At 36.8% G+C, this 14708-nt stretch overlaps 1 protein-coding gene across 5 annotated transcripts in view; it reads right to left on the bottom strand.

The window, feature by feature from the left end:
• Positions 1-14708, bottom strand: part of ICA1 (islet cell autoantigen 1) — a 71020-nt gene that overhangs the window by 47557 nt on the left and 8755 nt on the right. For 2 of the 5 annotated variants that reach the window (XM_032702945.1, XM_032702935.1), the window contains exons 2-7: positions 13207-13253; positions 11392-11429; positions 8213-8384; positions 6245-6317; positions 4546-4669; positions 2162-2360 (exon numbers count right to left, since the gene is read on the bottom strand). In XM_032702945.1, coding sequence (XP_032558836.1) covers positions 2162-2360; positions 4546-4669; positions 6245-6317; positions 8213-8384; positions 11392-11408 — 585 coding nt within the window. In that variant the 5' untranslated portion in view covers positions 11409-11429; positions 13207-13253. Of the gene's footprint in view, positions 1-2161; positions 2361-4545; positions 4670-6244; positions 6318-8212; positions 8385-11391; positions 11430-13059; positions 13131-13206; positions 13254-14708 lie in introns of all 5 variants that reach the window. The other 3 variants (XM_032702955.1, XM_032702959.1, XM_032702965.1) reach the window with 3 other exon arrangements.

Raw genomic sequence — 14708 nt, 5'->3', positions numbered from 1 at the left:
AAAAGCCCTAAAACCTCAGCATTACACTGCCACACCATGGCACAATTAAGACCTGCAAGCAAAAATAGAAAACAAAGACAATAAAAACTCCTCTGCTTTAATTATTTAGGACTACCTTATCCACCATTAGTTTTTGTAAACACTAAAAAACACACTTGTATCTTGCTCAGCAACAGCTACCTAGGAACACTATGCTTGAGGATTTTATTTCAGTAATTTTTTCCCCCAAATTAACAAAGAAAAAGTTTACTTTCTGCAAGTATTAAAATCTTCAAAGACTAATTTGATATGCCTGTTGCACAGATGGCATACGTAGGGAAGTGAATACCAGGGGCATTTCTTTACTTTGTTGGCTACAAAATGTAGAGCTTTTTGTTCTCTGCCAATTCAGTTGACAGCCAGTTGGAGAAAAGAACTGTTCAAAAGACTTTCCAGTTTGGGGTATTTTAACTGTTTGAGGTAACGGTACAGAATTTTAGAATCTACATTCATTTCTTCATGTCAGAATTGTAATGGATTTCAGACCTAGAAATATTTCAAAATACTTAGTACTTAGTATTTCCACTTACTACTAAGTTTTGTGAGAACTCTTAAAAAAAAAAAAATCCTCTTTTTGCTGACCTTGAAGCACAGCAATCCAAGATCACTGAAATTTCACATGGAAGTTTTTAACTATAGCAGCTCACTGCACAAAACCTACATTATTTTAATTACTTTGTCATCTATATAATTTATGCCTTCCATAGCACTTGTTTTGAAAGAAAGTTATAAATCAGTTTTCTATGACCATTATCAGTACTGCTTTATTCATTCTAACATTCCATTTTTAAGTGTTTTCCTAATAAATCAAACAGTATACACAAGCAATCGGCTGAGGCCAAGACCATACCAATTATTTTACCTGCAAGAACTTGCCATTACAAACATTTCCCACAAGGCATAATAAAATACATGTCTGGTGCCACAAGACTTACAGGAATATCCTGTACCAAAGCATTAAATAAAGATTAGATGACTAACTAAGGTATCATTTGCTCCATCCCTTCTTTAATTGCTATTGTCACCACTTCAGTTTACAAAAAATGGCACAGCCTAGATGCATGCCAGTCCTTTCCTGTTAGGATGGTTTATTCTTTAAAGTCCTGAATTAAGTATCTTTTATCTCCAAACACTTTCAGTTACAGATTGCTTAAGCTATTGATGAACAGTGCTTTCTCTTTTATACATTACCTGTCCCTAAGCCATATGCACATGCATATACATATACACACTTTAATACAATTTCTTTTATTAGACCTTTACTTTCAATTATCAACAATTTCTGTATATTTTTTTACTGCTTTTACTCAAAGAACAAGCCAGTAGGTTATACCTAAGATCCCAACTCCTCCTGATAGCCAGCATACATAAACAGCAAACTGTGAACATTATAGACTTGTAACAAACTCGGCTCTAGAGCCTCCCTAGCAAATGTGAAGTTCTCATGAACATTCCTGAACTAACGGGATCAGCTCAAATAAATTCTATACTCAAACCTGGTAGCAAAACTGCAGACTACCACCTAGGACTTGGGATTTTGGTAGTCTTTTGGGAAGGGAGGAATTTAGCAAACTTGAGTGACACTGAACAAAGACGATTTATGGAGAGTGCATTCCTAGCAGTTTTAGTGTTTAGTAGTTGCCCAAGAGTCACGCCGAACTACATAAGGAACTTAAAAATAAGTTCCAGATCTACAGCTCCTCCCCAAAATACAAACCCAGCCAATTCTGAAAGTGTTAGTCTTTAACTGCATCCCAAAATTTAGCAGCAGATAGTACAGCATCTCTGTTTTTCTGTACTCTCAGTTGCAAAAATCAATTTTCCCTTTCCCCTCTGACTGCAGACATACCTTCTTCTATTAGTCATTCAGACATCACAGCTAAGTATTTAAAATTGGATAATATTCTTCAAAAATATATATTATTTATATTATAAAGACGTATGCTGAAGTTGAAAACAGTACTGAAAAACGCCTTTCCTTAGAGCCCACACAGAAAAGATTAGTTAAGATAAATGGCATCCTTAATGCTTCTGAATTATGTCCTCCTCAGAAGAACCAAAATCATGCTTCATCATCATTTATCAGGCAGCCCCTTCTACAAAACTACAGGAAACTTCATACCTTCCTGAACTTTTCCATCTGCTTATAAAGATCTGGATCCAACTCTTGAGACACATCTTTCATCCAGAGTAGAGCTCCTCTGTATTCAGTCCGATACTGTTCCATCCGGTTTACTGTCAGCCAGGTGTCTGAGATGGCCCTGTATCTGAAAGTCTCCACTTCTTGATATAATCTACTCAAAGGAGTACGGAGTGCTAATCTGGGGGAAGGCGTGAAGGAAAGAAAGGAAGGAGGGGAATATGTTAAACAAGTTGATAAACAAAGGAGTAATACAACTACTGACAGCCAAAATAGTTAAATGCTAGTGTATGATCAGATAGTTCTGTAACTTGGCTGGGGGTGCACATGAACGGGGTAATTTTGCATGAATATTGTGCTTGCAACCTTCCTGTTCAAGAAGTGAGGTTTTATTTACATGTGTGAGTGAAAAAGGACCCCATTCTAATGCATCTATGTATTTTAATTTGCTTATGTGTATGTTATTACAATTCCCCTCCATAAGTTTCATTTAACAACTCTAAAAATGTTCCTGAAGTAATTTATTACTGGATAAATACCATAGTTATATCAGGATTGACATGTTAAACCCCACAAAAAGCACTTCAATTAGCCATTTAATCTTCAGATGTAAATGTAAATAAAAAAAAGTCATGTGTCAAGTAGGTAATTATTGATTTTTTTTTCTAAGGAATCTGAACAATTCCTTTGAAGGATATTTACCTTCTGGAAGGATTTGGACATTTTCCTAAATGTTTCTTCTGGCAACCACACTTTGGAAAGGCAGTAGGGGACACTGTTGTCTTCCCTATGCCATCACTTCAACTCCTAATGGTATCTCAGAACCAGGCAGGATTACTCCAACTTTTGCTTTGCTTCCTCCTGCTGCGTCTGCTTTCCTATTTCTTGCAAGCAGTGACCTCATTGGAATGGGTTCAATCCATTCCAGAAGAGCACAGACTTAGTTTAATGTGCTAGGAAGACCCTTGGCCTAAGAGAATTTCTAATTTCACCTCCAGTAATCAAGAAATTATGTCTTCTTGATCTCCATCTACTGAGCTAGCTATTGGCATGCAACATAAATAAAAGTAGTCCCAACTTCAACATGAGTTTGACTATAGCTCAAGAGAAGAAAGACAAACATTTGTTTTTATTTTTATGTGAATTTATTTTAAAAGATGCCCTTAAAATGCATTGAGTAGGACATATAATAAAATGTGAACATTTCAGTGTGGCTTTTTTGATTTTCCCCGCATTTTTTCTCATTCCACAAATACTTACCTAGACATCCAAAGGAAAATTCAGTTTATGTAGATATGCCATACGCTGAGATTTCTACAAACAGTTAAGCTTTATAAAGAAGCAAATCATCAGTGTTTTTGCTCAAGGGTGCCTTACATGCGCTTTAAAGATCCCCCTCATGGCTGTTACTGGAGGTGCTAATGACCAAATTCTAGCCCAAGGTAAACATATTAAATTCTCAGTGCTCTGTATGGAATATTTTATTTTAAGCCAAACAGCTGCACTGTTAAGCTAAAGCTGAAAAGTATCACAATAGCTAAAAGTCCCCCCAAATCCCGTAAAACATAACATAATAAAATTCTCTCTCCCAAGTGCTGGTAAATGTCAAACTTCCATGGTCCCAATACTGTTAAAAAAAAGCATCATAATACTCATAATGCCATCAGGTACTGTTACTTTTAAACTTCTTGAGCAAACACTGGGTCAGTGAGTCATCAAGGGCTCTGGGTAACAGCATATGCTTGTGCACATGTGTCCCCCTCTGGATTCCTTACCTTTTACTGATTTGCCTCTACCTAATCTATGTGAGCTCAGAAGGGATCTTCTAGGATTTTCTCCTGGGAGGGGGGCTTCATAGTGTAAGGTTAAAGCAGAAAATAACATTCAGACTCCTCCTTTCTCCTCTGTCTACCTGAGATATGAGACTCCATGGTCCAGAAAAAAAGTATTTCCTTATTAAGTTCCCTCCCTCCCAGGACCCAGACACCTCTACAGTGAGCCTGCTGTAGCATTTATATGCAGAGTGAGAACTGCCACCAAGCAGAGGAGGGACCTGACATCAGCTCCCTTATAACCTCACTGCTAGAGAGGCCACAAAGATGCACCAGTATAGCTTTAGAACTGCTGAGCTGAACAGGCACTAGAGATATAGACAGAGCAGGCCCATAAGACAAAAAGCAGGATCAGACAAAATTTGAAAAATAAGCCAGTAATACTGACAGTACTACAGCAGGTTTGGTCAATAACTTTCCTATCAATTGATTCTTCACACATTTCCAATGGCTAAATGAATTATGCCAACAATGACTCAACTACAATTATCACATGTACTTTGTAAATCAGACAGTAAATGTCAACCCATATACCTTTGCTGAGAAGAAAAGCAGAGGGCCTTTCCTGTAGCTTGCATCATTTTTCCTGCTCTTGTTTTATCCTGAGAACCCTGTGATCGAAGAAATTTCCCCAATTCGTTTTCTTCCTGAGACAGAACTAACAAAAAATAAATGAGTGGTCAAATATGTTATTTAATTGGTTTCTAACAGCTTTAAAACTGCCTTAACATCAAATAGTTTAAGACAGTCTAAGTCCAAGCAGCAAAGCAAAAGTAAATAATTTCACAGAATTCCTGCATTTCATAAACGTAAGATCTGATTTACTTGAGACATTTACAGATATACTTAACAAGAGTCACAAAATTCCATCAATGCCAAAAGACAACAGGAGAAATGTGTTATTTCTTGGAAAAAAAAAAGTAGGTTGGTTAGATTACAAAAAGGGCCTAGTCTTGATTGTAGTATCTTTTAGCGTTGGATTTTTGGGGTTCTGTCTGGTTTGGTTGGTTGGTTTTTAAATTCTTTTTCACCACTTGGACTGCCTCAGCTGATCTTTGGTAGCATACTTTCACAGAAGCTAATTCACCTGCTTTTCTCTTGCTCACCAGTTTTCATGCTTGATTACATAAAAAGTTTTCATATGAAAAATCTAGCACTCCACTTTAAAGAACACTTATTTTCAAAATACTTTTCAAGATTACTTGACAATTTTAGCATTCTACACAATTCAAACACTACATTTCAACTACCTGAAATATGTCTACCTCAAAGTAACTGATTGTTTTTTAAACAAGAAGAGGAAGAAAAGTGTTTTTACACTGAATTGTTGACTACTTCCAAACTGGGACCACGGATCTTCATGATCCTTACAAAAACATTTCATGATGGCCTTGTCTGTCTTCTAAAGTGGCTGTCTCCTAGAGTACCAATTTCTTCCCACTATCAAGATGGAGAGTGGCCTAATACAATAAAAGAAGATCTCTTGAAGTCTCCTGTCATTTTTACCAAAATGACAGTCAACTCTAATGCAGACTATGGTAGAACTCTGGTAGAACATTCTGCATGCACATCTCTGCATCAGAGATTTCACCTGCTCCTATGGAACACTTCTGGAACTCAATACCCTACTAACCTCTATTTCAATTTTACCTCCAGATTCTGAGACATTATCCCATTTTGATTGCAGAGAACCTATAGCAGACATTTAATACAACTTGCTGTTTGAAACTTCCCAGATTAGGTCCCTGTCTCTTACTAATGACCGTCACTAATTGCTGTACACTTGTTACAGCCAAGTCAGCATTATCAAATTCATCGTAATAGCATGGATTACTTAATTATAAAACTAGTAATAAGCCAAATATTCTTCGTCATCAATCCTGATAGAAAGAAAAACTAAAACAGTTTAGAAAGGAGTTAGGATTTCTAGACAAGAGACTTCTGAATGTAAACAAGCCAAGCAAGCAGTGAGAAAAAGAACTTCAAGGAAGCTTTCTCCAGTAATTATTGCTACCTATCACTGCATTATATCAATATATAAAATTTAAGATGTAGGAAATCTTTAAGCAAATAAGAAAATTTGCTTTTAGCTGTTTGCAAGGAACATTATTTTTACTTTAAAACAGGATGAAACTAGTAGTTCCCCATTTTAATTTTCCCTTTTTCACTTGTTTAATGGTTCCATAATGCAGACCTTCTTACCATTTTAATTACTGTGTTTGATCATACTTACAACAAATCCTTTTTTGATACAGTTCAATTGCTTTCAGCAACTCCATACATGTTCTCTGAATAGAATGGAACAGCTGATATTGAAAGAAAATACACAAAAAATTTGTTAAGTGCATGCAAGAAATACTGATGAATAAAATACACGGAAGAACTTAATTTTTTGTAGAAATTATTAGGGATCATTATTTCCTTCTTGAACAATGAGAAATCTTTCCAGCCTGAAAGTATTTTCTTTACCAGTTGTGCTTTTCTTTCAATTAAATTATCCACTGAAACTACAGACCAATCATAACTTACAAAAGAACAGCTGGTAGTTAACCAAACTACTTGCGTTGGGCTTTTTTTTTTTAGGTGATATTTTTGGATATATATAGAGATATACAAATCTATTTCTAAAAAACTCCCAGTAGAGCAAAGAGTTATCAAAATGTCTATCATGTTTATCACAGGTGGCAATATGCATACTGAATTTTTCATACTGTGAAGTATGAATTTTTCATACTGTGAACTTGCATAGGTACCTCAACATAGAAAGCTGTTGATTTAAACTGAACGTTTTATTGGTATAACCAATAAAACTTTATAACTGCTGTTATAAACCAGCAGTTTCCAAAGGAAGTAGAGGTAAAAAATGTCAGTCTTGACTAAATTTGGAGATTGTTTCTAGCAAATAGAAGAATTACTACTCTCTCTCCATCTAAAACCTCCAACCTGCAATTTATACCTAAAATCCACCATATCAAGCATTACACAACTAAGTAAAATGGATTACTAGCACAGTAGCTGCCTTCCTTCACAGCTGCTTGACTTCTATACATTTACACAGGTCCTGTCTTTTAAACTGGGAGTGTGACTTGTAGGTGAGAAAGTGTCCAAGTGAAAACATGTTTATAGTTTTTTGAAACACACGTTTTCCTATTTCCAATCCCACCTGAGCTAACACAGCATCCTTTTTAATGAATCCGCAATACAGCAGACATGGTAGAAACTCAGGTATGTATTTAAAAAATATTGTTCTATCCTTCCAGCTTGTTTTGCATCAGTACTATTGATTTATAATCCATCATGAAGACCCCATAGCTAGAATCACCACGTTATAAGTTCCCACTAGTGTTTGTTGTAAAACAGCCTCTTGTATTTCAGTTAAAATCTAAATAAACTGTGAAGTCAATTTGTTTTTTTAGGAAACTGCAAGAAAACCAGTAAGGCAAAACATTTATCCTTACCTAACAGAACAATACCAACAAAACTTACATGGACACAAACTGGATTGCTACATTTATGTAGTCCATCCTCTATTTTTTACTTTGTCTCAAATTCATTTGAGCTCTTCAATTTGTAGAACCTTAAGCTATTTTTTTTTCTCAGTGGGGTTGAAGATACTGACAGCAGGACTGTATTTGTCACACAGCAGGATTTTTTTCTCTTATTTATATCTTACAGACTTTCAGAAGGTTCTTTGGTCATGTCAGAACCCCCTAATATGCTCGAAAACTCCAGAGTGCAGAGCACACTGTTCACCTTGCTCCTTCTTGGTATACTGCACGTTTTTGTGATATATGTGGTATTTTGTATCTGTATAGAGATTGTCATTTGTATACACTACAGAATAGTATTAAAAAAAATAAACTACCTTAAACTGACAAAGACAAAGGATAAGGATGATCTCCTGCTCCCCTCTGCTAACAAAAGGAAAAGATCTGTCCCCAACACATGAAAGTAAATCCTGATGATGTTAGGTTTCAAATAGAGTTTGAAGGACATGGGGTTTTGTATTACAAAATGGCACTATATTCACTGAATTTACATACGTACTTTTGCCAAAATTTGGAAAAGATATTACATGAAAATTATGGTAAAAAAAATATACATTATTATATACTACGTGTACACGTTAGAGGCTTGGTGAAAATAAAAACACTTTAAACATTAACAAACAGTGAACACACATTATGTCAACATTACAAACCTCTAGTTTTGCATCCAGATCTGCATCTGAAGCTACAACATGCTCATCTTCCTTTTTTCCTGTAACTTTAATAAGGGTTTGTTTTGTTTTCCAGTATTTCTGCTGCATTTTATTGACCACAGATTTTTCTTGGCTTTGAGCATATTGATCATAAAATTCTCTCGGATAATTGCTAGAAGAAATAAAATTGAAAACTTCAATTGGATGCTTTAAAATTAAGTCTAACGTGCTTAATTAATACCTTTGTATTAAGAATATTGCATTTGCATGCAGACATATATTATAACAAGCATTTCCTTATTGTGCATTAATAACAAAGAAAATACATCAGTACTATATTTCCAATCCTACTCTGGAAAGTAATGCACTGCTTTCAATTCAAATGTCTTAAGCATGCAGTACTGCCAAATAATCAGCTGCAAAGAATTCTTCTGAATGCATTATGGATTGATTTATAGCCCATGGAATTAACTTTTTATTTTATATAATTAATAGGGGAGTTTCAAGTGAACTAGTACAGAGTTGCTTAAGCAGGTAGCAATTTTCATGGCATTTCAGGACTGTCAGGACTTCGCAGAGTTCATTTTATTAATGGGATTAGACCACTTCTTGTTCTCCTTTTTTTTGTAATTGAATAAAAAAAGGAATAGAAGAACCCTCATCTCTTTTGAGCATGCTACATGAAAGACTGATATCTCACATCTTTCTTTATACAATGACTACATGACAACTGTGGCTGTGTAACAGGTAACCTTTTTTTCAAGGATTATTTTTTTATTGACAGATGATTCTGCATTCCTGTAGCAGATCTAATAAAAAGTGTAATCTACGGACAAACTACATATTCCACAATAGTCAAACCATACCAGGATGGTTTAATAGAAAATACAGCCTTACAATGAAATCTTGACCTCTTTTAGGAGGTGTTATTCCATTGTTCAGGAAAGATATTGAGGTCCTGGAGCAGGTCCAGAGGAGAGCAACTAGGCTGGTGAAGAGACTCAAGCACAAGTCCTCTGAGGAGAGGCTGAGGGAGCTGGGGCTGTTCAGCCTGGAGGAGGTTCAGGGGAGACCTCATCGCTCTCTACAATTACCTGAAAGGAGTTGGTGGGGGTTGGTCTCTTTTCCCAGGCAACTATCAACAAGACAAGAGGGCATGGTCTCAAGTTGTGCCAGGGGAGGTTTAGGTTAGATATTAGAAAGAATTTCTTTACAGAGAAGGTAATCAGACATTGGAATGGGCTGCCCAGGAAGTAGTGGATTCTCTGTCCCTGGAGGTTTTTAAGAAGAAACTGGATGTGGCACTTAGTGCCATGGTCTAGCAACCGCAGTGGTAGTGGATCAAGGGTTGGACTTGATGATCTCGGAGGTCCCTTCCAACCCAGCTGATTCTATGGTTCTATGATTGTTCATTTCTGCAAAAGTACACAGATTTCCCCCCATATTCATGCATAAAAAGCTGCAGTAACTTTGCAACTCTTTAGAAGTAAATGGTTGCCAAAAATTACTATATCAAATATCCTCTTGAAAAACAATACCTTCTACCTGTGGAGTGATGAACTATGGCTCTTTAGTGAGATACTGACCACAACACACAGACAGTTCAGAGATGCTACTCCAAGAGGTCTTCAGACCCAACACACACATCAAGTCATGTACTGAGAGACATGTCCTTGCCCATGGCAGGGGGGTTACAGCTAGATGATCTTTAAGGTCTCTTCCACCCAAACCATTCTATGATCCTCTGATTAATACACGTGCGTATACATACACGCACATACACATATTTGCTGTGAAATAATGCAGCCATTCTGAAAAAAAAAACAGCCACTGGTACACTTCCCCAAAGGGTGGTTTCACAGGGGTATGTTACTTGCTTTGTTACTTTTAATCAGTCAGTTAGGCAATAGTGCCTTAATCACCAAAGAGAGGGTAAGAAATTAAACTGGAAGTGAGCATGGACTAAATTTTAAAAAGCACTTATACACAGAACTTCTTGGCTTCTTCTCCGAACTTGAAAAGTGAAGATATTTACCCACTTAATTCTACACAAACATTAGTTCCAAGAATTTAATTTATGTATTTAATTAAAATTAAAATAAAGGTCTTTTGGTGATACAGCAGAAAATAAACAACACATGCAAAACATACCACATTTCATTTGGAATTCTGTACAAACAAACCATTACACACATGGACAACAGACAGCCTATCAACTTTGGTGAAGACTATATTGACTTGAAAAATGCTACACCTTTAAAATACAAAATCTACAACCTCTAACAAATACCCCTGCATTATGAGAAAACAGAATATGAAAGTTTTAAAGTAGTATTATTTTAAAAATATTAATTAAAAAATCCCATCACACCGCTCACAGGGTATTATAAAGCTGTTCTGTTTGGGTGCTTTAACTCCTGCTGCAGCTGTGCAAATAACTGATATCTCATTTCAGTGGTCTAGTCAAGAAAACACCATAATTCATCTGATGTTAACTAGCCTTGATAGCTGCCTCAGTTGAGGTTACCAGAAATTCTAGGGGCACTGTGCAAGGTATAAAAATGAGTTATTAATATTAGGTCACAAAAAGATTAAGAAAAAATGCTGGGATTAGTACAGATTCCTGAATTACAAGACTGATAAACCAACTGAAGGAATAAGAGGAATATAATTTTTTACTACTACACACAAATTCAGCTTCTAATTTCATTTAATTACTTCTGTTTAAGATAATGAAAGACTCATAATCGCATTACTGAAATATTTGGTGGACAATTGGTAGAAACCTGTCAATACCTTTTAAGATGGATTTTGTGTCAAGCAACCATGCACACACTTAGATTTTGTTAAGCAATCAGAAAATATAACTGAAAGAAGGATGTACTTTATTGTGAAGTTGATGATCACAGAAAACCTCTTGAAATATGACAGTTCATACTTATTTTCATAACACAGGAAACTGATATCCTATTTTTCTATCTAGTCAATTAATTTGTTTTTCTAGTCTTTGGCAGTTTTTCAGTTTTTATTTTTATTCTTTTTAAACAGCATGTCTACTGACATTAGGGACTTCATATAAATAATAGATGCCAGAACATAATGTGTGATAGGCTGTGACAATTCAACATACCAAATGCTATTAGTTCTTTAGAATAAGAAAAAATAATTGAGATACTTACTACTTATGACCTTCCATAATTCTTGTTTTCTTCAGACACTTAAATAAGAAATTATCAGTTAATACAAACACCATTAAAACATAATTTCTAAGTTAAACACTAGAAATCTGCTACCTTTTCACACATACAATAATTATGTCGCAGCATCTTCTTCACCATGTTACAAAAATAAATTTTTCAATCTTGGACCATAGACCTTCCACAGTTAACACACAATTTTCACATAAATCCATGACAAATGGATTCAAGTGGTGCCATCTATGATGCCAATACTTATATGTTAGCAAGTTTTCCAGGCAAAAGCAAATTTATCTGGCATAAATTCTGTGACTTTTGACAGGGCATGCCAAAATTGTCCATGCTAGGCATCATCCTCAGCCAAGTTTTTTCCTCCAAGTTTTAGTCACAACGAATTTCAGTTACTTTCTATCTTTTTTTTTTTGCCTATATCCCACTGATCTATTTTTTTAAAACACTAGTTACATCATGTCTTGAACTTTAGATGTGAAATTCAATGACCAGGTGATTTTTCTATGAGGGACACCATAGTTCCTTAGGATAGGATATGATATATGTGCATTAGGGCTTTAGATTTTATAAATTACCATCTCCAGCTTGGATACTCAAGTCTCCCACTATACTTTGAGTTGACCAGATGGCATGCACATCACTTCCCACTGGTACCTGAGCACACTCTTTCCAGGCCAAATTTACCAGCCAAGCCTGACAGTCCTTATAAACAACAAGCACCTGGCTTCTCCTCTGCTGCTTTCAGAGAGGACTGTTCTTCAGCACACAGTTAACAGGCAAATGGAGGCACTGCACCATGGTCGTGGATGAGACCAAAATGGAGCTGCTGAGATGGTGCTGCTGGGGAATGGCCTTTGATTAAGAAGAGGCACAGAATGAACACACCAACAGGCTACACTAAGATATGAAGGTGATTGACTAAGAAAACAGTAATGGGAAAAGCAGCTAGGAAGGTAATGGTGCTGAAACTGAACTTTGGCAAGCAAGAAAGAAAAGGGGCTAGAAAGGGAGAGATGTGATGCTGGAAACATATCTAGCACAGTGCTGCTTACAGAGAGTGTGGTTAGCACTGGAGTGGCAAAGGGACTGGAACAGATTGCAGGAACCCAAACAAGGGAATGCAAACAACCTGAGTGGTTCCTGCAAGTGTGAAGCACATGCACTTCCATTTGGAGCTGAATGGAGCCAAACTCCAGATTTCTGAGTCTAACCTCTCTGCTGTCAGTACCTGTGAAACTTCATGGCAAAATTCCATGAGATGCAGCAAGATTATATCAGAGTACAAAATTTTCCTGAACTGGAATTTTTGTGACATGCTCTTAAGCACTGCAGGAGAGATCATGAGAATATTCATAACTCTATCTTCAGAGTAGAGTTTAAATAAAAAGGCCAACAGCTAAACAAAGAGGAAGAAAGAATCATTTCAGATTGTCATTTGTGTTACAGAACCACTGAGTCAGACAAGGTACTGAATAGACAGCACAGGTCATGGCTTTGCTGTAGTTTCTAAAGCCACAGTCACGGGCAACGTTAACTCCAGTTTTCTAATACCTTTATGCTTGACTTCACTGTTTTCACACTAGTCCTCCTTAAGTCAACTGTGGGTGTGTTTGTGTGAGATAAGACCACAGGATTTACCTTGTATACACATCCATGACTCAGTTATTCAGCTGCACACTTGGTTTGACAGGACGCAAAGAACAGCCTATCTAGATGGAATAACATGTATATTACTTAGAACAAAGTGAAAACAACCAGTATGGGAAAAAGATCTAAGGCACTGACCTTACTCACTGTACACGTCCACCTGCTCCTCTTGGAAACCAATGCCCCTAAAACAAAAAGAAATGTATCTATCAAGGTCATGGTAAAACAGTTCTCATTTGCAAGCACAGCTCATGCTCTTTCTTCATAAACATTTGACCTTATATTTTTGTCTCTGAGATCATCTTAGTTATACTCGTCCAGGTCCTACATAGCACCCCTATGCCCTTAAGATATTAGTTGTGGGAATTTTTTAGTTCAAAGAGAGGATTATATCACAGTTATTAGGATAGTATTCACATGCTATGAAAATGAGGGTGTCTATTCCCTGTCCTGCTGTGTGACATGATGGTGCTTGAGGTGTTCGAGGCTACAAGGCCTGCTGGGATACTGCCATGGGGCTGATCAGGGTGGAAGGAAACAGAAGTGGAGTCTTACCCACACTGCCTGCTGGAAATGGCTCTTGGCATGTGACATCACCCAAAACATGCCAGGAGAGAGAAAGGTCCCAGAGAGTTCCAGGTAGTATAGATAAAAACCATGCCAGGGAGATTGCAGTAATTAAACAGTGGGAACAAACAGTGGCCCAGTGCTCAAGCTCAATCCCTGGGCCCGTTTTATTTCCACTATGGAGCCACCTTTTGGTTCTAAATAAGAATTCAATTTGCAAAGACACTTTGGTAAGCGCTAGCATTGAGAAAACAGAACTGTGGCTGCTAAGAAATAATCAGATTACTTTTTATAAGGCTTGCAGTATTTCACCTATAATTTCTATCAAGAATGTTCCTGGATCCCATTCATTCCAGATGCTGTCCAAGAAATCTTCATAAAGAAACCAGTCATGCCTCAGAAGACCCATCTGAGTTTCACCTTTCTCAGTAACCAAGAACACTGAAAAACCTGGATGTCCACTACTATTACGCCATTTTTTTAGCTGTTAATTTAGACCACAAATATGCATTTGCTTTGGGTTCTGCCAATCTGAATGTACCCTAAAAAATTTCCATTTATACAGACCTTGTTGCAAGTTAGATACACTTGTGTAAATTAATTCATGTTTCATGTTTCAGCATCGCAGTTAAGCTCTACTGAAAAGGGAACAGTATATATTACAAAGATATCAAAAACTGAAACAAAGGTAGAGGAACATAGTATAGGAATATTTAATTGGGCCAGATGTAGTTGAGATGCTATTAGAGAAATTCTCATGTTTATATCCGGGTGGTCAAGCACTGGAACAAGCTGCCCACTGAGGCAAGGGACAGACATGGCTCTGAGCAACGCGCCCTTACTGGGCTCGGGTGAACAGGAGGCTGGGCTGTGCAATTTCTAGTGCTCCCTTCCAACCTATGTGATTCTGTGAAAAATTTGTACAATGTAAAAGAAGATCAGAAGCGAGAGCAGCAAGCTTGCTGCTACCATTGGCTTAATACGAAAGACTTTCCACAAGGATGGTGTAAATGGACAGCAGAATAACACTGCCCCATGACCACTGTGCCTAAACACATACAAAAAGATATAGT

The sequence above is a fragment of the Chiroxiphia lanceolata genome, chromosome 1 (assembly GCF_009829145.1).
Source record: "Chiroxiphia lanceolata isolate bChiLan1 chromosome 1, bChiLan1.pri, whole genome shotgun sequence".
NCBI classification, from domain to species: domain Eukaryota; kingdom Metazoa; phylum Chordata; class Aves; order Passeriformes; family Pipridae; genus Chiroxiphia; species Chiroxiphia lanceolata.
This window is presented reverse-complemented; position numbering and strand designations above follow the sequence as displayed.